At 42.0% G+C, this 26389-nt stretch overlaps 3 protein-coding genes across 3 annotated transcripts in view; all 3 read left to right on the forward strand.

Annotated features, from left to right (window-relative positions):
* LOC308186350 (tRNA selenocysteine 1-associated protein 1-like) overlaps window positions 1-26389 on the forward strand; it is a 43087-nt gene that overhangs the window by 6537 nt on the left and 10161 nt on the right. The window lies entirely within an intron of this gene.
* Window positions 1932-17642, forward strand: LOC308186341 (nuclear pore complex protein Nup153-like). Its single transcript, XM_080608493.1, has 8 exons — window positions 1932-5733; window positions 8205-8415; window positions 10540-10788; window positions 11992-12131; window positions 12214-12339; window positions 14516-14626; window positions 14764-14802; window positions 14903-17642. The coding sequence occupies exons 1-8, from the start codon at window positions 5500-5502 to the stop codon at window positions 14981-14983; spliced, it is 1191 nt and encodes a 396-aa protein (XP_080464619.1). The 5' UTR covers window positions 1932-5499; the 3' UTR covers window positions 14984-17642.
* On the forward strand, window positions 20744-26032 carry LOC308186343 (uncharacterized protein). Its single transcript, XM_080608495.1, has 2 exons — window positions 20744-23979; window positions 25221-26032. Exons 1-2 carry the CDS (start codon window positions 23635-23637, stop codon window positions 25350-25352), a joined length of 477 nt encoding a protein of 158 aa, XP_080464621.1. The 5' UTR covers window positions 20744-23634; the 3' UTR covers window positions 25353-26032.

The raw sequence follows: 26389 nt of genomic DNA on the forward strand, positions 1-26389 counted from the left end.
GCTCATAAGTTTTAAAGCACAGTGATAGGTTGGGTTTTTTTTGCTATGCTTTTGACAGTTTCTGTAATCTTTTTGTTCATCACTCCCTTCTTGGAGCATCATGAAGTCATGTAAATATTCGAGAAATGTAAAGAGGTAAATGGGGTCTAAAGATAGACTTGCCTGTGTAAATAAAAAATTTGTTTCTGCAAACCTGCCAGCAAGGGATTTTACTTGTACCTGTGTGCAGCACGTTCTCTTCCGGCTTATGGAATTTAACAAGGTAGTAAGGGTATTTCATCTGTCTTTATTTTTATATGGGCATTAGGACACAAGCGAAATCTAGCTTTCCCTTGTTTTCCTGGTTCCTTAGGTAAGCGACAAGCCAAGCCTTTCATGTGCTTGCTTAGACTGGAAGTATGTATGGGAGACACTCACAGGCCTTGCTATGGAAACACCTGTGCCCACTTTTTCCTGCAGGCTGCTGGCTCTAACTGTACTACTGATATATGCTAGGTCAGCTAAAATTGGCTTATAAATAGGGTATGTTAAGCATATGGAAGTGTAGACTTCAACTGCCATAGCTACAAACATCCCGTGGAATGAGGATGACGTCTGCTGGCACTCTCTGCATCAGCATTCAGTTTTCCCTTGCCCTTCTTACTGTTAGACTTCTCAGCTGACGCTTTACAGCGAAGAAATTGCTACAACATAATCCGTGTTCTTAAACCTAAAAAAAAAAAATCTTGGAGAAAACAACTTGCTGGTTTTCCCTCCTTGCTGGCAAGGAGAAAAATAGTCCACCAGGAACAACAAAAAAATCCTAGTAACAGCTCCTTAAGTTATACCCTCTGCTACCCTCTCTGATTGCTCTGGTCTTCCTTCATTCGTGGTAATGAAGTTTTTAAAGCTCTGGTAGAAGGATGACAGTACTCAAGTCAAAGGAGATGAGAGCCATGAGGAAAGCTTTGCTTTAAGCTAGAGCAGTCTTGCGAGTTGCTGCCTTTATGCTGTTCTTATCTTGAAGGGTACAGAGTCTTTTCCAGTCATAGGGACTCCATAACCCTATGAGTATGGAGAAATAGTTGCTAATTAACAGTGTGTATAATAAGTAAGTGAGGCTGGAAACAAAAGAATATTCCTCCAAGAAAAAAAAGGAAGCAGAAATTACTGTACTTAATAGCTGGGGAAGCTGTTAAAGCTAGTTGACACAGTTCTGGTACTGCCGTGTGTGTTTTGGGGGCAACATAAACCATAATTGCTGTGATGGCAGGTAAGAATCCAATTCTTTTTTATGGCTTAGTGTAGTCAGTGAAAGCAGTGGTCCTAAGCTGCATGCTGTTCTTAAATGTAATGCAAATTCTCTTTTGTGACTCCTCAGTACTTCCAGGTTACTTGTAGCTGATCACCAGCAACTGCTTCTGTTAGCTATTAGCTGTTGGGTTTTTGCTAGGAATACTTTCAGTCCTGAATTGAAATGATGACATCCTGAAACAGAAGAGGCTCTTGGAGTATTGTAGGAAGCACATTCTTCCTGGTTCTAGTGCAGGTGTACACGTAGGAGGAGACAGAAGGCAAAGAACCTCACATAGGTGGAGGGGGTGAGGTGGCATCACAGTTAGAGCTGTTGCAGTTAACTCTTCCCAAAGCATGAAAGCAACGTGGCTGGGAACAGGGATTTGTTGGGTTGCTTCTTTGTGTGAGCCAGGGAGTCTTTTGAGGGGCAGATTAATAAGAATATGACACAAGGTAGAGGTGCAATAGATGAAGCAAAGAATCTGGGTGGGAAAAGGGTTGCTTGTACGTGTCTATGGAATTGTTTCAGGGGACTGAGCTGGGGCAAATTCAAGATAATAGATGCAGCCTCCTTGAATTTGGATGGCAGTGCTGAAGCTTCAAAACCTTACAAGCTTTGATGCCACTTCAATTGTAGTGCATAGCTGTGATACTTGAGCTCAGAAGTGCAAACTGCACAGGATTTTTTTATCTATTTTCTTCAACGTGAGCAGCAAAACATCTTCCAGGAATGTGCCTGGGTGCTACGCTGCTTTGACACGGCTTGCTTTGCATCACCAAACACAGTAGTTAGGTTGCATCGAGTACTTTGTGGAAACATTCATTGTGTTGTCACCCAGAAATGGGATGCTACAGATGTGTGTTGGCCCGGCAGTATCAGTGCTGGTTTTTGGCCTTTGAGAGGTTGGTCCATAACATGTGACCTGTGTAATGAGGGGCCCACATAGATTGGTGACTTCATTAAGTCTGATGCTGTGGTGGTGTGTGACCCAAGGCCCTGAACGTCAGAAAATCAGGCTGTGGCCACCTATTTTATGCAGACTTTGCCTATTAACAAGGTCTCTACACTGTACGTTAGAGACGTGCGCCTCCTTTTCCGGACTAGATAGCGAAAATACCAGTTTTGTAGTTCAGTGAATGAGATTGGTTGGGCTGTTTGTTCTCCAGAGCTGAAAAATGTTGGGAGTGTATTCTCTTGGAGTCCACAGAAATGAAAATGATGAGAGGAAGAGAACGTTGGTTGCAGCCCGCGTGCTGCTGTTATGAAGTAGTTCTCTGATGTCTTTTTCCCTCTGCTGAGACTTATCAGCCTATCGTCCTTTCCTGTTAGGAGCGCATACCTGGCTTGGGATGGTGTGCGCAGTGCAGATTCTTTACCGTAAGAGCGCAGTGAATGCCAGACTTCTTCCTGTACTGCCGTGTTAACCGTGAGTCATAAATTCAGGAAGCAGTGATTGCATCGGAACTGCTAGAATGCTTTGCGGAGTCTTTTTACTGGGTAAACTTCACAGCTGCAGTTACAACTTCCAGCCTGTGTTAGCTGAACACATCGTACTGGTGCCCGCCATCAGTTTGACAAAGATGGGATTGCAGTAGGAACTTGCTTTTTTCCTTCTTTTTAATTAAACAAGTCTTTGAAGCAACTTTTCCAACACCGCCATACTTCACTTCTTCCAGTTATTTTCTGTTTTACTTAGCTGAAATGTTTTTTTTTCTTCCAAGCTTGAGGAAGTTTTCTACAAGAATGTCCCGTAATGATTTCATAAACTCTTTTCGTTGTACCTAGCTGCAACAGAGAGTGCTTTTATTCAAAAACCTGCTGGTTTTCTCTTCCAAGAAGTAGTGGGGTTTTTCCTATCTCTTCACTGATGGGAAAGGCTGTAGGACAGTAGCTTGAGGGGCTGCTAATGCTGTCATCAGTGAGCCGGGAAGAGGCAGGAGTCCGAAACGGGTAAAAAGTACTTAAAAGGATACCAAAAGAGTAAACGGTACTTAAGCCGTGGATGTTTCTTTTTGCAGGGATGCTCTGGACCAACCGCTTCTTTCTAGCGCTACCTCAAAGTAACTTGCAGATAGACCTCACAGGGAAGGTTGATCAAATGGTGATGATCGCTGTCATTCTGCTGGACACGCAGATACTTGCCTTTCGTTTTGGCTCATTTTTAATACCAATTAACTTCAGTGCCTCGCGTTAATAGACACCGTTTGACTGCATCGGCAAATGTTTCTGAGTCGTGAGTGTCATTAAAGGCCTGTCACCCTATGGAAATCCTTCTAAATAAGAAAAATGGCATTCAAATAAATAAATAAAACAGCGTTTGAACTTATGAGCAAACCTAGCGTAGCTGCCTTTGACGCTGATCTGGAGGAGAAAAATCACGTTATCACGCTACTATGGTTGCCTTAATAGGTTTGGTGTACATGAGGGAGGGAAGTATTATGTGATGTTTGCCTAGCTATTACATGGCCGATGCAGGAGGGGTTTTAGTCAGTTCCCTGAGCACGTATTGTTGCAGAAGTCGGTGATTTCACTGCCCAATGTCTGTTATTAAGGGCACGATTCATGTCCCGTTATCGTTTTTATTCTTTATTTATGTGTTTATTTTCTGGGGCGGCGATCTGTCACGATGCCCATCGTTCCCCTGCCGTGGGGTAGAATTTAGCGTGACGACTGCTTCCCGGACCAACGGGGCCACGAATCCGGCCTAAAACACTGCTTGTGCGTTGGTTGTCGGCGTGGGGGCTGTTGGTTGTCGGTGCGGGGGTATCGGTTGTCGGTGCGGGGCTTTTCTGACGAGCACTGTGGGCTCGGGGCGCCGTCCCACGCCCGGCGCGGTGCTGCGGCACACCAGCGGTCGGCGCCACGGCGCGGGGAGGCTCTGGAGGTGACTCCTAGCCCCGTGCTTACGGTGGCCGGGCCGGGGTTCATTATGGCGGCCGGGTCCTGAGGGCGGGAGCGGGAGGGCGGCGGGACCGGGACGGGACCGGGGCGGGGCGAGGAACGGGAGCGGCAGCGGGAGGGGGGGGCGCGCGTTCCCGTGAGGGGAGGGGGCGCGCGAGGGAGGGAGGGGGAGGGTGTGAGAAACACTCCGTAGCCAATAACTTGGGCTCAGGCGAGGAGCTCGGCGAAGCAGGAATTTATTCGCGATCGCAGTGGCGGGCGTCCCGTCCGTGCGAGGACTACCGCACACCAAATTTCCCTGGTGTATTGCCAAGCACTTCCCCGTGCAAGGGCTTACCATACACCACATTTCCCGAGACTCTTCCTTTCTCTCCCTTATCTCACGCTTCGTCCGTCTCCGGCCGCGCCCCTCGCGGAGCTGCGGAACCGCGGATCAGGACTCCACACTCGCTCCGTACAAAAGTACGTCTCAATCACACGGCACACAGAGTCTCACCCGACCCCCAAGGCAATACTTCCTATTTCTTACCTTGGTCTGTGCACAGAGTTACCGGATCAATTCTCAAAGCCGGAGTGCCTGCCTTCTTCCCTTCCCCACTCCTTCACGGATCCTGCCTCTTTCATCAGTCTCGGGCCCTCTGTCAGCTCTCCGCAGAACCGCCGCCGTCGATGCACAGGACCGCTGAAATCAGCGGGGCATGCCTTCCTGCTGCTGCGGCGGTGGGGCTCCCCAGTAGGCGACTGGCTCCCGGACGAGCCCCCAAATTGTGAGAAACACTCCGTAGCCAATAACTTGGGCTCAGGCGAGGAGCTCAGCGAAGCAGGAATTTATTCGCGATCGCAGTGGCGGGCGTCCCACGAGCAGGAGCGCCCCTGCTGGTTCCAAAACCCAGTTTATATACTTTTTGATGACGGGACCCTCCCCTGTTTCCCCGCTGAGGGGGTGATCCAGGCTCACAATCTGTCTGATGCTTCCCAGACAATGCATGGCCTTCAGTTGCCGGCCTGTTAAATTTCGAATTTCTTTTGACTTTTTTACTGGTTGAAGCGGTAATGTTTCTTCACTTACCTGACTTGACTCAACACCGTGATTTTCCCCGAATTGTTCTACGGAGTCTGGTTGTCTGCATTTTACAAGGTCGCCTGCTAAGCGTTCTTATCGCTGCAAGCACACCTCGATACCCCATTCCTTACCTTTAAACAACGTAACTCTGCAAAAACAACATTTTTATTCCCACGAGGGGCAGGGCAGGCCCCGCGGCGCGTGGCGGCGGGGGGCGGGGGGGCCCCGTGACGGCACCGAACGCGGGGGGGGGGGCGGTATGGCCTCGGGCGGCGCGACCGGTAGCGGCGCGACCGGCAGCGGCATGGCCGGCGGTGGCAGGGCCGGTGGCGGCGGGGCGCCGGGCGGCAGCCCAGGAGCCCGATCAGGAGGAGGAGGAGCAGGAGGAGGAGGAGGAGGAGGAGGAGGAGGAGGAGGAGCGGCCGGCGGCAAGGTGAAGAGGCGGCGCCACCGTTTGGGCGCCGCGAAGCCCCCCTGTGCCAGGAGCAAGCGGGTGAGGAGCGGCCCCCCCACAGCGGGCCCTTCCCCCTCAGCCCACCAGTTACCCCCTTACTTACCCCCGTACCTTACCCGCCCCTTTATCCCCTTAGTTACCCCCTACCCACCTCCTTACCCCCTTAGTTACCCCCTCGACCGCTTAGTTACCCCCTTAGTTACCCCCTCAACCGTTTAGTTACCCCCTTAGTTACCCCCTCAGCCCCTTCCTAACCCCCTCAGTTACCCCCTCAGCCCCTTCCTAACCCCCTCAGTTACCCCCTCAGCCCCTTACTTACCCCCTTACCCCTCTACCCAGCCCATTACCCCCCTCCTCCCCCTCCCCTTCACCCCCAGCCCGCTGCCCTCAGGACCCCCAGTGCCACCCCCAGGGCTTTCCCCGCTCCCTGCACCCCTCCTCAGCCCATCATCAATTCTCTGAACGTTACCTGCCAGGCTTTGCTTCTCGTTTGTGCTGTAGGGTACAGCAGGTTGATGGTGAAAGCGGTCCGTCAATTCGGGGTGTGAAAATCCCCGTGCTGGAGGGGGGACGCGCCGAGATCCCTCCCAGCAGCTCTTTGCTAAGAAATGTCAGGACGCCCAGAGAGATGCTCTGGAGATGCCCTCTGCACATGTTTGCTCAGCCAAAACCTCTCCGCTATTAAATGAGCAACGTAGCTGAGGGGATTGATTATCATATGCAAAACCAAGGGAGCGCTACGCATGGATAGCTGCTCATTTAGGTTTTTATCACTTGCAGAAATGCCAAGTCCCTTATACCACATATTGACAATCAATCTTGTCCATCTAAAGCTGGCCTGGAAGGGCAATGCAAACATTCCCCACGCTTACAGAGCAACCGTTGAAACCTCTGGCTTGAACAGTGCATTAATGTTGAAAGTGCCATAGCTTGCGTGTGCCGACACTGTGTAGCTAACTGATAAACCTTACACGTGGATTGAAAATAATCAGTGGAGATGGTTTTCTAACTTTTCCATTGTCTGTTATCTCTGCGTGTTTTCCAGTAGGTTTATTTAAAGAGTGTGCCAGAGCAAACACGTGCGTGGGGATATCTGGGGGATTCTGCACAGAGAATGGCTGCTGCACATCCAGCGCAGATCAAATTAACAGTAACTTATCGGGGAAGAATTTTAATGATTTGATAAATAGACAAACTGATAGGTGTTACATGTGTGCATTTATTATAGCAGTTAGCTTTGTAACCAGACGAATCGTGCAAATGTTCATAACGTAAAAGGACGAGCTTTGAGCAGATAGCTTGCTTAGAGCATTTGTCAATTAATTTCAGTTTATTTTCAATATCATGTCCACTCTGCAGAAGGTTCTGTGGCTTAATGTTAATTGTCTCTCAGTGATGCAGTTGGGGAGGCACGAAAGCGACCGATGCGATTTTGTGAGGTTATACCTCTGGTTCTGATCCCTACCCCGCTGTTTTTCTCATCCTTCCCCCTACAACTTTAGTCGATAAGTCGATTCTTAGAAATACTTAAATAGATGTGTTTTGTGTGCTTGTGATCCTAATTACAGCCCACCAAACCCTCTGTCTCTTACCATTAAGCTCTGAAGGTGCCTGGGCACTGTAGGCAGTATAGTTAGCAGCTTCAAAGTTCCTGGGAACTAGTCCTGGATCTAATTTACCTTTTTTTTTTCCCCCTGCCTGCAGGAGGGATGATTAGCAGGATGCCTAGCTCATGATTGTCAGCTTTCTGGATATTAATTTTTATTATTAATTTTTATTATTAATTATATTCATTTATATTAATTTATCTTTTATTTAACCGTAGTTCCTGGGGCTTTCGGTCAGGTGGGAATTCTCCGATCGTACCCGATGTATGCCGCAGAGTCAGTCTTCTACAAAATACAGCAACAGCTTTAGAAGGCTCTTGCAAGAGGAGGTGCTGGTGCTATAGCTATAGCTGTGTTTCTTCCAGGACATCTTCTGGGTTAGCCTGACTGTTGAGAGCAGAACTGGTTTTTGTGCGTATAGTCACTGCAATTCAGCATTACTAAAATTGAAAATATTTAGATTCACTGATTTTAATGGGTAGTATGGTCCTGACTGTCGCAGTAGATAATTGCTGAACTTCTGGTTTAGTTGGTTTTCACGGGAGGGTGCGAAGAGGAAGAGTCCTGGAACAAGTCTGTAGGTCAGGAGCTGTTCAGGCGTAGAGTTTCCTGATAGCCTTGCAGATTGACGACCTGCTGGTGAATTTTGGCAGAGGTTTCAAAACTTTGAACCTTGCCAAGGTCACTTGGAAGTGCAGACAGTGATAGGTAGTTGTAAATCAATCTTAGGTGAATTTAGGTTTACCAGAAGTGTAGCGATCCTATGCCAGGGATCAACCTCGTCGTCGTCTTCTGAATATTTGCTGTATAATATCTGTCTTCAAGGTCCGTGGAAGGTGGTATCCCAGCATATGCTGTTGACTGCGTTTCTGTAATTAAACAAGTGTTTTTTCTTTCAAGCAGGGATTAATTAGCAGAATGACAGAAACTGTGAAAAATATTGTACCGGCCTGGCTGCAGAAGTATTTCAATAAGCGTGAGGAGGAGTGTGTAGACAGAAATGAATCTGCAAACCAGGAGGAGACTCCGGTAAACTATCACCATGATTATTCAGATGAAGATACCATAATCGATGAGAGATTCACGCCTGAACCAGCAGGAATTAGTAGACGAGGTATGTGAAAAATCATTTGGAATTCTGGCCATCTGTATTTATTCACAGATTTCTAGTTTTGAATCTGAATTTCAAAAGGAAATTGGAATGAGGGTTTTGACAGAATGAAAAAAACCCAAAAAAAGTCAAAACAACTGTTTGTGAAACCGTCTTAGCTTTAAACTGTATACACAGTTACGAAGCATACATCTTATGCTCTTGGAAGGCATCAGTTAACTTTAGGTACTCTATTAGCCAGGTGCTAAATGCTGAAAATAAGTCATTTGCAAGTGTGCTGGGTTGCATTTTCCATCTTTTAAAAGATATGGAATGAAAATCTGTCTAATTGCCTAAGGCAATTAAAAAAATTAATTTGTTTTGCAGTCTTCGAAACAAAAGACTAGATGCTAGAATGGCAGAGGAAAATTCCGTCTCGTGTCCCGACTTTGTTTGTTTTGTTTTGTTTTTTTTTTGTTTTGGGCTTTGATCAATTTAGTAAAGTTCCTCGTTAACTTGATGGTGAACTGGGGAACTTGTGCACGGATGTGGTTTATGAGATTATTATCCTTAAAATATTCAATAACTTTAAGGTCTACGCGGGGGGAGGGGGTGTCTTTGAAAAGGTATTTGGACCGTTGGCAACGAGGTTTGCAACTCCTTTACCTCATGAAAGATTAATTTGTCTTATATCCAGTGCCTCTCACTGTTCCTGTAGTCCTGTTGTATAAATTTGCATCTATTCTTATTTGAGTTTCTCTTAAATTAGCTGTTTTGGGGAAGTCAGCTTTTAATAAGTGAAGAAGTTTTGTCTGAGCGTGCGTAGGTAACCATAGATAATGTGGAAAGTCAGTTGCTTCTGTTGTTGGCAGAATCAAAAAATAAGGAGGAAATATCTTTGCCTCCAATCTCATCTAATTGTAAACAAGGAGATTGATGGCTTTCTGTGTAGCTGTAGCTTGGGAATGAGTTTGGAGAAAAGAATAGAGAAGGTCTTCGTGACTGAGGAACACATGTTGGCTTTCCTATGTAACTGCGTGAAAGGAGCTTTCAGTAAGAACAGCTGCACTGCAAGCTTGCTAACTCCAGGAGATCAGGAGCAGGTGGACACCCTGGAACCTTTTGCAGCTTATGTTGCTGTCCGTGGGTGTTGCTTACTATGCTTAAGAATAAGATTTTTTTTTTTAATTATTACTACATTTTGAAACCAATGTGTTTCTTCAGTTCTGAGGTATCAGTGTGCTGGAGCCTATATTGGGTGGCCTTCCGCCTGAAGAACTTTCTGTATCTCAAACGGTGCTGTCCTAAAAATCTGCTCATGGTTTGGAGAGCTAATTAGTGGTACTGCAGTGGTTATGAAGATTGAACTAACTAGTTTAAGCTTCAGTTCAAGTATCAAGAGGATAGTGGCTCAAAGTCATTTGAATTGCCCAGATTCCTGGGAGAGACAGTAGGCTTTCATCAGGCAAAATACCCATGAATAGTTCCATTCATTTAGCAAGATAGACTTCAAGGCCACCTATTCCAGGCCACTGGCATTGTTTGCAGACCCTTTGCTTCAAGAGGGAAAAATGCTCATCTGGTTACTTGGGTCAACATCCTTGTCCCTTGGGTCAAAATCCCAATAGTTAATGGGTAGGAGATGATGTTTTGCCTCTAACGTGAGCTGATATGGAAGAACTTGGGAAAAAAGTACTGCAAACGTTCATTTTCATGTTGTGTATTCAGATTAATGTAACCTTTGTTCCAATATTATGGAAGCTGCAGTGTTATCTGTAATTTACCGTGTAATCTCAAATTTTGTAAAGCTTATTGCAAGCTGTACATGGGAGAAGGAGTATATATGTTTGATTTAGTGAACGGCCAAGTCAGCGTTAGAGCATTTGAGCACGGGGTCAGAATGTGGTGTTGTAAATCCTCATAGTTAACTACTTCTGGATGCAACATTAATACTGTGTATCGCAAGCAGTGTTGTTGTTGTAGCCAGACAGTTAGATGCAACCGTATCTGGGTGAGGAAGAAGTTAAATTTGGCTTCTCTCTTTTTGCGCTTAGAACTTGGCAATAGCATGGCTGTCGATAGGAAACAGGTTTTGGCTTCTGTGAGCTTGTCTATAGCAAAGCTAATTATCTCCCTGTTCTTGTCTAGAACCATCCACAAGTAGATCAGCACTGAACTTCCCAGTTGTGTTAACAAGGCCCTCTCTTCATCGGAGCCGTCTGAATTATACCATGCTGGATTCTCCTGTCCCACCTTGTCAGCCCTCGACATCTTCTATATTTGGCATTGGCAGTCCTAGGCTGTCCTTCATAAAAGAAATAGAAGATTCTACCTCTCAACAAGACGATGATAACATCTCAACAACCAGTGATTCCTCCTCTAGAGCATCTGATGAAGGTGATTTTTGTGTTCTCTGTTTAATTGACTTTTTTTTTAATGTGAAGTACCTTGCGTTCTTTAATATTCCACATCACCTTAGTAAATAAAATAGGTGAATGTCAACTTTGGATGCGAGAATTAAATTGAATTTTTAGTGTTTTAGAAGTATATAATCCTATCACCTTTTTAATAGAAGCGTGCTTTGGAATACGTTTATGATACCCTGATGTTAGAAAGAGTCAATGCTGAAATATACACGTTCAGCTAGGTTATATGTAAATTTTGAACTGGGACGGTAGGAAATCAGGCTGACTTGCCGTAGCTTGACAACTAGGCTGATTGTCTAGAAGGAAGAGTGACTCAGAATATCTAACAGACAGCTGGTTAAATGTGAATAAGTGCAGGTGACAAATAGGAACACGAGATGTTTTCCTGTGTTTCAGCAAGAGAAGATAAAGAAACTACTCTGACATAAGCTATAGGCTGTTTTTTGACCTTTCTTGGTAGAAGGCTTCAGCTGTCAATACTTTCATGTCTTTTGCCAAATTCATTGAGGAAAGCACACCATTTTAAAATAAAAAATAAGCATCGTGTCGATGTAGGTTGGTACGTAGGTCTTCTCGCTGAAAGGGCGAACAGCAGGTTTGCAGCTTTTTCTAGTCCCCCATATAGACAGGGACTGACGTGTGCTCAGCAGGTTTTGCAGAGAACTTTTGTACAGCTGAGAGTAGAGTTGCTGGGCTTTAGCAATATAACCTGAGTGCACTAGAACTTTCTGGTGTGTCTTCGTAAAACATACATGGGCAGAAGATCGTTAACTCTTAGAGCAGCCTTTGGGGAATCTTCCAGGTTTAAAACCTGTGCGATTATGATCTGTGCTGGCCTCCAGCCTTTTACCAACATAGAAAAAAGCTTTGTCCGTACAAATGCACTGATGTTTATGCGGTCCTCTTTTATCTTAGCCTGAAGGAAAAAAATATCTGCATTGGAAGCACAGTATTAACTTGGTAAGATTGGTGAAAACTACTTGCAGCTCTGTGAACAGTTTTCAAGTTTGTAGGTGATACTTGGTTTTCAGTCTGTACGTGAAGTTGATCTATTTAAAGAAGCTGAAGTCATGCTTATTTTTCTGTATTGAAGAACTTGAATTAGTGTGATCTTTATTGTTAAAGTTCTGTACGTACGAGAGGCATTTACATCTAGCATACGTCATTTTGGCAGATGTTGCAGTTTTAAAAAATACTTCATCGTCACTGCTCTGGCCCACAGAAGCTGAAAGAACTCATTCCCTCTCGCAGCATTCTGCAGCTAGCTCTAAGAAACCTGCATTCAGTTTATTTGTTTTTGGAGGACTGTGTCCTGTAAGTACTGCACAGTATTTCTTTTAATCAGTTTGAATGTGTACCTGTTTTTCTATCCACTTCTCATACTGTGTTTCCGTAGGTACGTGGAAGCACGTCTGTTTTTAAGCAAAACCAGCTTGGGTTTTCTCCATTTTACCCCGGAAAGACGGCCTATGCCGGTGGTGCAGCTGTAAGATCAAGGCAGCCAAAGACGGAACCTTATCAGGTATGAGAAAAGTAGTGTAGTGGGAAATAGTGATGGAAATAAAAAAAGCAGCACTGCCAAAGGAGCTTTGAGCAGGGAGCTGAATATGTGGTAACAGTTGCTCTTCTGCCCTCTTGGTCTACAAAAATAGACGTCTGAGATTGATTTCTGTTTAAATTCTTTAATGACAGTTTTTACCACAGGTAATACTTGTCAGAAAGAACAAGAATGACAGTTTGGGCTAGTTGTTGGTAGTTGGGGTTTCCTCTGTTGTTAGGTCTTTCAAAAAATTCCATTCAAGTGCCATTGTCTGCCTCTGACTACATTACGTTAAAATAACTTGATGCAAAAAAACCAATGACAGCATAACTTTGAAAACTTGTGTTTATGGTAGCAAAAGCTACAGTAGTCAAACCTGGCTAATATTTATCTGTGGATCTTCTTTTCCAAGCATGCCTACATTCATGCTATGGATATGTTGTATAAACCTGCAGTCTTTGAAAATATCTAAAATCAACTTTGCTGATCCTTTGTTCTTCTGGTACACAGAGGCATGCAGGACTAAATGCAGTCCCAAGATAAGCAGTAACATGCTTTCTGTTTTGAACGATTCATATAGTTCTTGGAGAGAGTTATTTGCCCCCAAGAGTTCTTGGAAATAGCAAATAAAAACTGCTGACAACTCTGATTAGCTAGAGCTGAATCGAAAAGGAAAGTCAAATCAGGTTTGGTAGGAATGTATTTAAATGAAAGTGACTTTTATCGATAAATCAAAAGGAATTTGAAGAAAATGAAAACGCGGGTTTGCTGGCTCTGTTCTGACAGTCCATTTGTGCAACGGAAAAAGGGCAGTACAAGTACCTCACTTACGGGAAACCTTGAAACCTTGTGGTGCAAAGCTGGGAACCCTCTTTGGTCGGCTATTTTTGTTTTTTACAATATTACTGCATTATGGTAAAAAGAGGAACCAAAATACTAGGCTTTTAAAGGAGAGAGTAGCTTGCTTCTTGCTGCTTGCTGTGAATGACAGCAAGGTACTAGAGAGTCCAGCGAAGGGCCACCAAGAAGATCAAGGGACTGGGAGCACCTCTCCTCTGAGGAGAGGCAGGGACTGCTGGGCCTGTTTAGTATGGAGGAGATGAGGTTTGGGGGGATCTTATTGGTGTATATAAATACCTGAATGGATGGTGCAAAGAGCATAGAGAGCCATTGTGTTTTCAGCGGTGCCCAGTGCCAGGTCAAGAGGCAACAGGCACAAACTGAAACGTGAGGCTCTGTCTGAGCATCAGGAAATGCTTTTGCACTGTGCGGGTGATGGAGCCCTGGCACGGGTTGCCCGGAGAGGCTGTGGAGTCTCCCTCTTTGGAGGTCTTCAAGAGCTGACTTGACATGGTCCTGGGCAACCTGCTCGGGGTGGCCCTGCTTGAGCGGGGGGGTAGACCAGGCGATCTCTAGAGGTCACTTCCAACCTTAACCATTCTGTGGTTCTGTGAGTCTCACTTGTGTTTTTACATGCTGCGTGGTCTGCTTCCTGTCTTCACATCGTGTGATAAGCACAGTGTGGTTATATGAGGGGTTTAACCTGGGAAGAAAAAAAGTCACACCAAAGGAAGTTTTTGACTGATATTTGAAGTTGGGTGGTGCAAATAAACAGTTTACTTTTTCAGTGTAATGTTTAGATCTGTTACAGTTTAAATCAGATCTTTATCTTTTAAGACAAAGATTTGCAGCCAACTTTAATCTTGGGGGAAGGGAGGAAGCAAGAGAGAAGTAAAACTAGTTCCTGGTTATGATTGTATACACTGATTTTAAGATGGTACACTTAGACCATCGTGAAACTCTGAGGTCTGTGTTGTTACATGCTTTCTGTACCACAAGCCTTTTCTTGAGTTCTGTTTCCCTGATTACTGCTTCGGAGGCCTTAGCAGTCCTAGCATCATCCGTCTTGACCTTTTACAAGTACGGAGTTCTTTTATTGCTCGTGCAACAAGCACGTGCAAGATGCACTGAGGCCCAAGGTAAACTTCATTAAACTCCGAACGTATTCTCTTCTTTATGGCTTGAACTCCCAGGGACTGCATGTTTCTCTGTCATCAGAATATATTGATTGTATCATCAGTGTAGCCTTGGGACGTAAAAAACATGCCTCCTTAGCTGAGAATTGACCATTGTAACACTTAAAATGCTAATTTTTCAGGCACAAAAGAGAGCGAAAGCTAGAGAAGAAACTGTGTGGTCCCACGCTACCTTGAGTACCTCAGCGTGGTGCATCTTGGAGGCAATGGAGAAGCTGTCAAGCCCTTTGTTGGTAAATAGCACTTCTTTTAATCTGTTTTTGCTTCATGTGTTTATAAAACTTAGTAAATGTGCCATCAAAGGATAAAGATAAAACTATTCTTCCTTACGTTGTGGCCGGTTTAATTTATTGCGCTGTTTTTTCAACAGGATGCTAAAAGAATGACATCTCTTTTGCCGCTGTGTTGTGTAAGTTGACCATGAACCCCCACATTTTTGTTGCAGGGAACCCTCTCTCTCAGGAGAAAAAAATTGCCCTCTAATATTTATGCTTTGTTTTTTCCCTCAGCCTCCGGACATAGATAAACCGGATATTACTGACTTCCAGTCCAAACGAAGAAAGGTAAGAACCAATAATGTCTTAAGCTGAGGTAGATAACTTTTTCAATGCTTTATCACTATTAGAAAAATTTTCTCAAACCTCAGTGACAACATAGACATCAAATCAAGTTAATATTGGCATGTATCCACAATAGATGATGGGCTGTGAAGATTACTCAGGTTAAGAATTATGTTATCTTTGTAAGTTGAGAGCAACAGCTCTAGAACACACCAAGTCGTTTTATCTTGTCCCCCAACTTGGGGTGAAGCTGCATATTAAAATTCCTCTTGAGGCAAGTTTTCTCTTGAAGAAATGATCACAAATAGAAAAATACTGCTTGAGTGGTCATATAGACTTTGTACAGACTTCCGTGTTCATTCGGGCACAGAAAACTAATTTTTCTGCTTTTTATCACCATTCAAAGTAAAGAGGAGGAAAATTGTTAATTTCCGACGCTATAAATCTTACGCTCCTAAATTCCTATTTGGAGGTAGCACAGAACTGGTGAGAATGCTGTGGTAAAGCATGATTTCCTTTCATTTTGTTTAAAAAATGAAAACTAGTCATCTTTTTTTGATGACTTTAGTTAGGGGTATCATTAAATTGCAAAACTGTACCAGGCACAATAGCTCTTGGTGTATTAAATGCCTAACTGGGGGAATTAATATTTTTCATTTTTACCTTTAAAACCAGCGATGAACCATCGTTGGAGTCTGATAAATTTTCCATAAAATTAAATGGGCATCTCTTTCTGCGAAAACATCTGTGTTTCCAGTATCAGTCTGAGTGTACAAATGACCACTTGTTAAGTGTATGGGCTTCTTAGGCTGGAAATCAAAGTGGACAGTAATACTGGTTGCTTATTGCTTTTAACTCTTTCAATCTCTGTATTGTTTAGCCAGCACAATCTCCATTTGGTAAAGTTCTAAAATGAATGTAGCAGCAACTGCTTAGTTTTTAGGGGGGTAGAGGTTTTTTTTTTTCTTTTTCTTTTCTGACGCTATAAATCTTAACGCTCCTAAATTCCTATTTGGAGGTAGCACAGAACTGGTGATAATGCTGTGGTAAAGCATGATTTCCTTTCATTTTGTTTAAAAAATGAAAACTAGTCATCTTTTTTTGATGACTTTAGTTAGGGGTATTCTTGGGCTTATTAAATTGCAAAACCCTTAAATGACCACTTGAAGATCAGGTGACTGAAGGAAATAACAAGATGTGCAAACTTTTCATCTTCTGTTCTAATGAGAAAAGGGACAGTGTCTCAAGAAGTTTCTGTGCTAATTCCTTGACTGGATGGATGTATAATTAAGTTTACAATCACTTCAGAGTTTACAAACATCTCAGATTTCCTGGACCATCTTTTCACCATCTGCCAAATTACAAGGGCATGGAGAAGTGAAGTATATCATAAATATTATCCAAATAACTAAAACCAAATCTGGTGTGAATTCTCAGTTATATTATATCAATACACCTGTGATAAGGCATTAAGAAAGATCTGCCAGATTTGCAACAGAGAGCCTGAAATTGTCAGCCACTAAATGAATGTTGCACGCAGCTGTCAGTGGGTGAAAGGAGATAGATTGTCTATTCATAATACTAGAATTCATAATGGTGGCGGGAGAAGGGTAGCCCGTGATGAGAAGCAATTATTTGCTGAGGAGACGATCGTGTGTTTTCCTGCTAAAGTGAACATGCGGTTGACGGAACACTTGTGCACTCGGGCTAAACTTCTGCAGTGGGTAGCAGTGATGTGGTATTTTTCTTATTTCAAGGAACTGTACCAGGCAGAATAGCTCTTGGTGTATTGAATGCCTAACTGGGGGAATTAATATTTTTCTTTTTTACCTTTAAAACCAGCAATGAACCGTCGTTCACTCGAAGTAGATTTGTGAACTTACATAAAACATGTCTTATTCAAGGTTTCAAACTGAATGTAATATTTTTTAGAAAGATGTATTTTTGTATACTTTAGAGAGAGTGTGAATCCTATTACTAAGAGCTGGGAGATACTGTGAAATTAAAGCTGCGGTGTAAACGATTTCCTGTTGGTATTGATTTGAACAATAGCATGCTTCCTAAGACTGTATTTTCTGATCCTTAAGACCGCAGGCGGAGCCATCGGTAAATCTTGTAGCCTTTAGGGTTTGTTTTCTGTCTGACAGTTCAGTTAAGTCAGTTTTGCAGAACACGCAGTGGTCTGTGTTAAAAATTAACTCTGGTCTGTGAAAATGCTTTGAAAAGGGAAGTCAAACCCACTACTTGAAGTGCATCTAATGCACATGTAAAGCATTGGATCATATTTTAATGAATGAGATTATTGTAAGATTGACAAGTTGTTTTTTTTGAGTGTGTTCTATTGTTTGTGTAACTTTGAAGGGGGAAAATGTAGGGGATGTGAAGCCCAGAAGCCTGTATAATTAGTTGCTTATCACTTCAAATGTTAAATTAATGAATTAAGCTACTAAAAAAAAAAAATCACAGTGTGGGCAGAGGAAAAGATAGGAGCATATTCTAGGAACATGGATTATTTTAATTATGGTAGCATGAATTATTTTGTCTATGAAGCTAACTGCCAAATTTTGAAACGGAATTCAGTCAGACTTTGGCTACTTATATATAGCTTTATGGATTTCGTTACTGGTTTTCTGGTGATTTCCCTCTACAAGTTGAACGGTCTTCAGAATTTTCAAATTGTATTCACTGAGTGCCAAGACCGATGGGGGGAGGTTTATAGTTCTGTAATTTGTTTTCATCAATAAATATTGGAATTAATTTGGGTGGACATAAGGATAAATTGATTGCTGTTTCCCTTTCAAAGCTGGAATCCCAGAATGCATTCCAGCCTCCACCTGTTAAGAGACTTGTGACACCAACAGTAAACCGTCAGCCGATGCGTTATACGCGGTATTCTGAACCATCACCGACTTCAACTACTCAGTCCAGCAAAATTTGCCAGAGAGGAGACACAAAGTTCCAAGTGAGTACATTTTTGAGTCCTTATGTGCCTGTTTTTTTTTTCCAGTCTTGGAATGTTTCTCAAACCAATTGTTATCCTATCTTTGCAAAAAGTACTGATAGTATGTTTGAGGCGAGCTTTAAGGCAGTGGGAACCATTGTGAAATAGATTGAGCTTTTATGGATTTAATTCTGTTTTTGGAACACTCAGTGTCTTGTGGTTGTTTTCACGATGTCATGATGTGCTATTGAGTCATCCTGTTGTCAGTGAAAGAATATTAAAAGACAGAAATGTTTTCCTTTTATATTCTCATGTACACGAAGCTGTCACTGATGAAACATGCTCGTGTTCTGTGTAAACTATTCCAGGTGAGCTATGTGCTCCAAGTGAGAGTTCTGACAATGTGCTGAGTTATCGGTTTTGATTGCTTTGGAGTAGATGGAGTCTGATAAATTTTCCATAAAATTAAATGGGCATCTCTTTCTGCGAAAACATCTGTGTTTCCAGTATCAGTCTGAGTGTACAAATGACCACTTGTTAAGTGTATGGGCTTCTTAGGCTGGAAATCAAAGTGGACAGTAATACTGGTTGCTTATTGCTTTTAACTCTTTCAATCTCTGTATTGTTTAGCCAGCACAATCTCCATTTGGTAAAGTTCTAAAATGAATGTAGCAGCAACTGCTTAGTTTTTAGGGGGTAGAGGTTTTTTTTTTCTTGTTTGTTGATAAATGACAGAAAACAGAAAAGTATGTCCCTTTTACGGGGTTGGCAAACACAAGTTTTGATGAAAACTCTCCCCCCCACACACACAATTTTTGTCATTTTGTTTAAAATAATTACTTTCTTTGTTAGAGGATTTGACAAATTTGATTTAGTGTTCTATCAGTTTGTCCTCAATGCTGAGTGAAGCAGTGATGCTTACTTTAGCCCCAAAATTTAACTGAACTGTACCCACAATGCTGAATTAGGGAACAACGTTAAGTAGGTGAGGTGTATTCAGGGCTATAAAATTAAAAATAAATAAATAAAATAAAAACCACAAAAAACCACATGAAGTGGTTGTTGGTACTTTGTGTATTCTGTACATATTCAGCTAAGTCTTGAACTAAACTTAACTTGCAGGGGATGAGAGAGAAGACTTTGCCTGCAGAACAGCGAGCAGAACCATCTGAAAGGTATGACATCTATTAATTTAAAACTTACTTGAAGAAAGAAAGAAATCTCCTTTTTCAGTACGGTCTGCACCTGAAAGGTGGTGACAGTTCTCAGTAAAAGGAATGGGAAATCCAATGAAAATTTTGTATTTTGAGGCAGCTGCAAAGTCTGGATTGTGTTTGAAGATCAATATAACTTTGAGAAAATTGTTGTTTTTGTGAAAGGAAGGAAGATGAGCAAGAATAAAAGTACTGATACACCACTTTTTATCCCAAGTTTATCTTCTGAGAAGGATACGAAGATGGGAAACGAGGCACGTTATAATGCTGTATCCACAGAAAGGATCTTTGCTGTTGGAGGCCTTATTTTTTCCTTCTACAGGAAATATGGCTCATTTTGTAGTTTAACTAAATCTGTAGCGTTACAAATTTTGCTTTGACAGATATTTCATGGTTTATAACTCAGTTTACTTATAACAAAATAATTTGTCCCTCTTAATGTTCCCTAGGGGAAAAGCTATTAGTTTTAGCTATTTAATTGCTTGCAGTTTGAAAGCTCTGTCCTAATGGGATGATTCTTTCTGAAGCATTCTTTAGAAGGTGAAGTAGGGGAAGTGAGTTACAGTTCAGGAGGATGTTTATTGATGTGTTTTTTTCTTTATTTTTTAAGCAAAAACATGGAGGAAGATTTATGATTTATTATTCTTTTTTTTAATACTCCTTTCATGATGAAGTTAATTGTCTGCTTTGAGTTCACATGAAGACCATGTGTTCTTTAGAATCATTTGAGGCCAAATGCTAACTCATCTCTAAAATAAAAAAAAATCCAGCAGAATTAATTGAATTTCTTCTTGAGGAGACTGCTTTGTGTTACACTGCTTTCTTGGTTTAGGTCAAATGAGTTATCCTCCAGATAATATTGATGGCTTTTCCTTCTGGGCAAATGGTGTTTTGGGTAATAATGCTTGAGTTAAGAGACTTTGCACTCTGTTTTTAGGGAGTCGCTCTTTTCAAAGAACAGTAGCAGGGAATTTTGTTGACTCTATGCTCATCTGCCAAGCAATTCTTAGGTGACCATGGGCATTCTTTGGCTTGCAGAAAGAACTCAACACTTTGTTTTGGCATCTAAAAGTTGGACTTCACAACAACCACCTTTTTAGGGGTGGAAGCGACTGGCTTTAAGGTTCTGGTACAGGTGCAATCAGGTGCTGGGTTTTAATTATGTTTTTTTCAAACTGTTCTAAATTGTCTTTGTTAGAACTCCTTTCTACTTCTCCATTTAGGAAGGAGATACAGAAAACTCACACTGCTTTTGATTTCGTTCACAAAGTTTATTGCAGTGCCCTACCTTTTGTTTGTAGAGTAGGTAGTGGTGGTAGTGTTTTTTGTGATGCTGGTCTCTGTTGGGTGCCATGTTCTGGAGCAGGAGCACCACACTGATCTGCTGGCAAGAGTCCCTTTGGACAGTTGAGTTGGAATACTCAGTAAATCTCTGGCCCACCAATGCTATATATCTATGCGTGTGTGTGTATATATATATATTTTATATCCTGAGTCCAATTGTAGATTAGACTTGCTTGAAGGCTGACAACTGTCTTTGCCCCCTTGAAGCTCACAGGTGTTAACAGAAAGAGGAATATGGGCTGTTATGGGCAAGCGATAGTTGTCTGAATGAAGATCTATTTCGATGTAAGACTTTTTTCAGAATTCTAATGGATTGACAGTTTGGATTAGAGAAAAGTCTGAGCATCTGCCTTAGGGATCTGTCTTCCTCTATGCAGTTACAGTGCTAAGCAGGCTGTTGTCAAGTATTTGACAAGTTTAGACCAGTTCTCCTCCTCAGTATTGTGGGAGTTTGACCTGGTGTCTTCCAGTGCGATCTAATGCACTTTTGTACTGACTGACTGATTGGCTGCAAGATAAGCTTTGAGGTCACAGTTTTTCCAGGCATACTTCATTTTCTTGCCATAGTACTTTTGTTAGAGTTATTCCCTATTCCACTTCTGGTTTGGGTTATTTTTTCCCCATTTGCTCTTGGATTAGGATATCTTTCTGGTTTTGAGCTAGGCTTTTTTAAGTACCAGAAAAACGCCTTTGTATGCCTTACAAAAGGGATCTGTATTCATGTCTGAAAAGACTTCTGGAATGTTGGCATACCCAAACACCTCTGCTGTTCCTGCTGATGGCCACATGAAAGCCAGAGCTGCTTCTGAAGCTTAGGCCATATTACCTTGCCACACAAGTCTAAGGCGTCCCTATTCTATCAGAGCTGTTGGCAGTGTTTCCCATGTGTATGTGTGCATATGTGCACTCTTTCTGTATTTTTGTGAGCTGTTCTTTTATATCCCTGCAAAAGATACACGTGCATCGCAGAATCAGAGAACCAGTCCTATTTAAAGGAAGCACTGGAAAATAACAATCTAAATCAGCTCTTCTATTTCAGGTCTTCTGGCTTAGTCATTGTTCCCGTGTGAACGGTGCACTTATGTATGTCCTTTTCATTGCTGCTGTTAATAAAGTTTTTCCTATTTAGAACATCAAGTATTTACCAGCGTTTAGCAACTTGTGAGACAGCTTTAGTTTTTTTCTGATCAGCAGGTTTCAATTCTAGGACTAATAACAGCTCTAATATCTTGAAAAAAAAATTTGGCTGGTAATTTTTTTTTCTCTTGTTTCCCCCAACTTCTGTACTGTCGTGTGCTAGCAATGTGACCAGCTACAAATTCAGTACTGCTGCGTCCAATGGTCTGTCTTCAGGAGTGAGTAGCGGAGGTGGCAAAATGAGAAGGGAAAGAGGAATACACTATTTATCAAGAGCTGTACAAGAACAGGTAAGTGACTCTTAAATTAATTGCTGTCACTGAGCTTACTGAAGTAACTAGCTAAGTGTGTCAGTTTTATTGCATCATAGTAAATTATAACAATACCGCTTTATTTTTGCATTGTTTTTGTTTTCTTGTGGGTTTCAGAGCAGGCTCCAATTGATTTCCTGTGTTTGAATACCTGAACTTTGCTTATGTAATTTTGAAATTTTTAATTCTCTTACCTTGGAGATTCTTCAAACTATAACATTTCTCGTTAGCAATTGAATGAATGAGTCCTAAGAAGAGAAGTAATGTTTTGGTGAAGGTTTGTATAGTTTTTCTACAGGAATGATACTTGAAACGAGTGCCAAGTATAAAAAGAAAAAAAAAAGCTTAATTTTTGGTTTCATATTTAAGTCGTACAGAAAGATACAGGCCAAGAGTGTGAAAAAGAGTAGTAGAAGAGAGCATTCTGCATGTCTGCTAACGATGACTCAGTTTTTGATACTCACCCAACTCATTGTGAGAGAGTTTTTTTCTCATTTTAATAGGAAAAATCTATTCCATAAAACTATGACCATGAATATTCAGATTATTTTTTCTTTTATTGGATGTTATATAAGCTGCCTGTAAGTTAATTTAAGTATTTACGTTAACATTAAGTATTTAATTAATATTAAGTTAATATTAAGTATTTAAGTTAATTTAAGTTTCAAATCATTAAATGGGACTTCAGGATGATGCAATATAAAGAAATCGTAAACACTGTTGTTTATTCCTGTAACGCAAATAAAATAATGGTCCAAATATCAAAAGTTCCATAAACTTTTCAAATCAAAACTGTGAAACAGATGTAAGCTACAGGATGCACTGAATATCAGTAGTACCAACTTACATCCCTGCCTAGTCATTTCTAAGTAGATCATGATAGTACTGTACAAATTTCGGTCAGATTTTCTATGCCATTTAAAACATAACTCATCCAATCTTAGTAATCAAATAAAGTAAGTGGCAGGGATGAAAATTGAAGTTGTTAAGAGGCTGTTTTCTGATTTTTATATTTGCATCCTGATACATGGTATAGACTGTATTTACCAGAACACAATCTTCAGTGCTGCTAGTCTGACTTTCTTTGGTGCTTTTTGTGTTTAGTTTGGTTGTTGAACCTACCTGCTTCTTTAAACATTACCTTTTTCCACGTTCACTGCTGTAATGACTTTAGAAACTTTGGCAGCTATCCTGCCTAATTTTGCAAGAGGAACACTTTCTCACTTGTCTTGAGAGTGTACTCTTAATTGAAGCCATGCGAGGGTAGTTAGAAAGGATGATGCTTCTCTAGAGCTTTGATGACTAAAGTATAGAAAAGAAAGAAAAAAAATGTGATCTGTGCCTCTCTGTTCTGCACAGGTTTTGAGTTAACTTTCAGTGTTCTTGCTGTACAGTTGTTGAATAGAGTATAATGTGGAAGCAGGCCTGCCATAAATTAAAATGACGTGGTAGACAGAGGTGGGGAGATCGGGATTTCTTCTGGAAACTTGCTTTCTCTTAATTTGTATGGATTTTTGTTCTATTTAATTTTGTTAATAAATTGGGTGCGATGGGGTGAGAAAGTAGTATGTCTTGTATAAGAAAAATTAAAATTTGCAACTTTAGGAAGTGGAGGAACCAGTGCTACCGAACATACCCCTACCCATCAGTGCTGCATCGCTGCCTCAGTTCAATTCTAGTTTCGTTGGTAGTAGCGCTGTCTCAGCGTCACCGAGCGCTGTTTCAACAGCAGCAATGAGCACGGCAACTCCAGCAGCTGCGACGGGCATGGCAAATCCATCAGAGGTGGAGGGCATGACAGATCCATCAGAGGTGGAGGGCATGATAGATCCATCGGAGGTGGAGGACTTGACAGATCTATCAGAGGAGGAGGTGGAGGACATCATATATACAACGGCGACGTCGGGCATAACATGTTCAACAGTGCCCTCAGGCTTGACATGTCCAATAATGGCGGCGGGCATGCCATACCTGCTGATGACAAAGGACAAGGCAAAGTCAACAGCGGCAACGACAAGCGTGGCAAATTCAACGGAGGCGGCAGGCATGGCAGATGCAGCAGCGACGGCGGCGGGCAAGGTAAATCTTTATGCTATAAATAATGTTTACAATGAGTATACTGCTTTATTGCGAGTTGACTTTTTCTGTGGTGCTCATGAAACTAACAAATATTAGTTTCTACGCAGCTGAATGAATTGGGGTTGTATGCCAGTTTGGGGAAAAAGGCATAAATGTTTTGATTCTGCTTCTCTCAGTCTTAGAGCCTGCCAACTCCCATTTAACGTGATTGTATAACTGCTTCAAATGCTGTGGAAGTCTGGGGGGGAAGGGGGGTGTGGACTTTATGCCAAGTTATTTATAGTGGTTTGGGCAGGGGTAGAGTTAATTTTCTTCGTAGTAGATGATGCTGTGTTGCAGATTTGTGAGCAAAACAGTGTTGGTAAGGCACTGGTGTTTTAGCTGTTGCTGAGCAGTGCTTACACAGTGACAAGTCCTTTTCTGTTTCTCACGCTGCCCTGCCAGCGAGGAGGTCGGGGATGCACAAGAGGCTGGGAGGGCACTCAGCCAGGACAGCGGAGCCCAGAGGACCGAAGGGATATTCCACACCATTTAGCATCGTGCTCAGCAATAAATGCTGGGGGAAAGAAGGGGAAGGAGTGGGGAGTATGTACAGGGTTATGGCATTTGTCTTTCCAGGTAGCCATTACATGCGATGAGTCATTAATGCTACCTCAAATTTAACAACTTTACTTCTTTATTTCCAGTTCTTTTCCCTGTTCCACTTGGAGGGAGTGAGCGAGTGGCTGTGTGGTGCTTAGTTGCCTGCAATGGTTAAACCACAACTTTATTTAAGTTATTAAATTAGAGGTAACGTGGTCATATAAGCCTCACATAGAATGAGCCTAGGGTGCAATAATTGGCATATTATTGCAATAAAATAAACATTAATCTGTTCCAGAGTACTTGAAATATTTTTTGTACGGTTTGAAGTAGACAGCTGCTTTAACATGTTGAGGTGTTTGCTGAAGTTCTTGGAGTATCATTGGGCTGAGTTTGCCGTTCTTCAGCTTCCTGGCTTGCTTTTCCGTGCATTTAGACCTAAGTAGCATCTCCAGCTTTTCCTCTCAGTTTCTGGAATTTGGTTTTGAAGATATTGTCCTATACCCACTTGGAAACTTCCCTGTGTTTTATTATTACTTTTATCTGCAAAATAACTCAAACATCAGGTTTTTCGACGTCACTGCGGGACTTCTGTTGGGTAGTGAATTCAGGTAGTTGTTGCTCTTAAATATAAACCTTTAATTCTTTTGAAAATACAGATACAACCAGCAAGTACTGTTAGCAGTCCTGAGTTCGCGTTTTCATCTCCAGTTGTGAAATCTACTGAGGCAGAAGTGCTACCTACGTCTTCTGTAAGTAAAATAATAAAGGAGCTTGACTTTTTTTCTTAGGCATTTAGTAGGCTGTTGCAGAACACTAAAGCAGAATCTGCCTTGATGGAGAAAAGTATGTAGGCTTCTGGCTTATAGTTTGTCATTCAGCATGCGTGCTACAAATGTGAAGAGCAGCTTTCAGATTTGGTTTTGTGTGTGCATTCGATTGAAGTTCCTGTGGCTTGAGAATCTGAAAAACCTCTCTTGTTCATAGCAGATTGGGTTTACATTTAGTGTTCCCGTTGTAAAATCGGCAGAACTTTCTGGACCCAGTGGTACTCCAGTGACGCCCTTTCTTACCCTAGGTAACTGAAACTTTAGCACTTCAGATCTGAAGTGCTGATTTTCCTTTTTTTCTTTATTAAATCTTCAATCTGTCCTGTCTGCGCATGCTAGCAATTCCAGGCAGTGTTGGACTTCTGCAGTATTTTTCCAGTGACAGATCTGCTTTTATAATTTTTTTTTGTTTTGTTGCTTTTTGTTTTGCTTGTAATCATAAAGCATTGCAAAGTAAGTAGAATTTGTGAAGATTCTTATGTGAGAAGCATGAAAGCTGGAAATTCTTGTTTCTAACAAAAGTGAGTATAATCTGCTCTAACTAGGTCACATTGTGAAAGCTGTTTTTGTTTTCTTTTGTTTCAAAAGACACCACCACCTCAACCAACATCAACACACAGAAAGAGGAGGTCAAAGATTTTGCTGGTTTTCCCTTCACCACTGCCCACGTCTTAAAGGAAGGAAGCGTCTTAGACGTTCTAAAAAATCCTGGAGAGATAATGAACTCCTTTTAAAAAGATGCTGCAAAAAATACGCTAGCATTTTTTATTAAAAAAAAAACCAACACACGACTTATGGTTAATAGAGTATCTGCTATAAATATGAATGTAGGAGAGCATTACATTAAGCGCTGCGTTTGTTAGGGTGCATCTGCCCCCTTCTATTCTAAGTGGTGTTTGTTGCTGGAAGTAAAACTGCAAGATGAAAAGCAGATGGGTTGCATCTCCTTTACGTGTTAGGATGTAATTGTAAATGAGGTACTAAGAGAATTAGCCAGA

The sequence above is a fragment of the Anser brachyrhynchus genome, assembly GCF_964034855.1.
Source record: "Anser brachyrhynchus genome assembly, contig: SCAFFOLD_292, whole genome shotgun sequence".
Lineage (NCBI taxonomy): Eukaryota > Metazoa > Chordata > Aves > Anseriformes > Anatidae > Anser > Anser brachyrhynchus.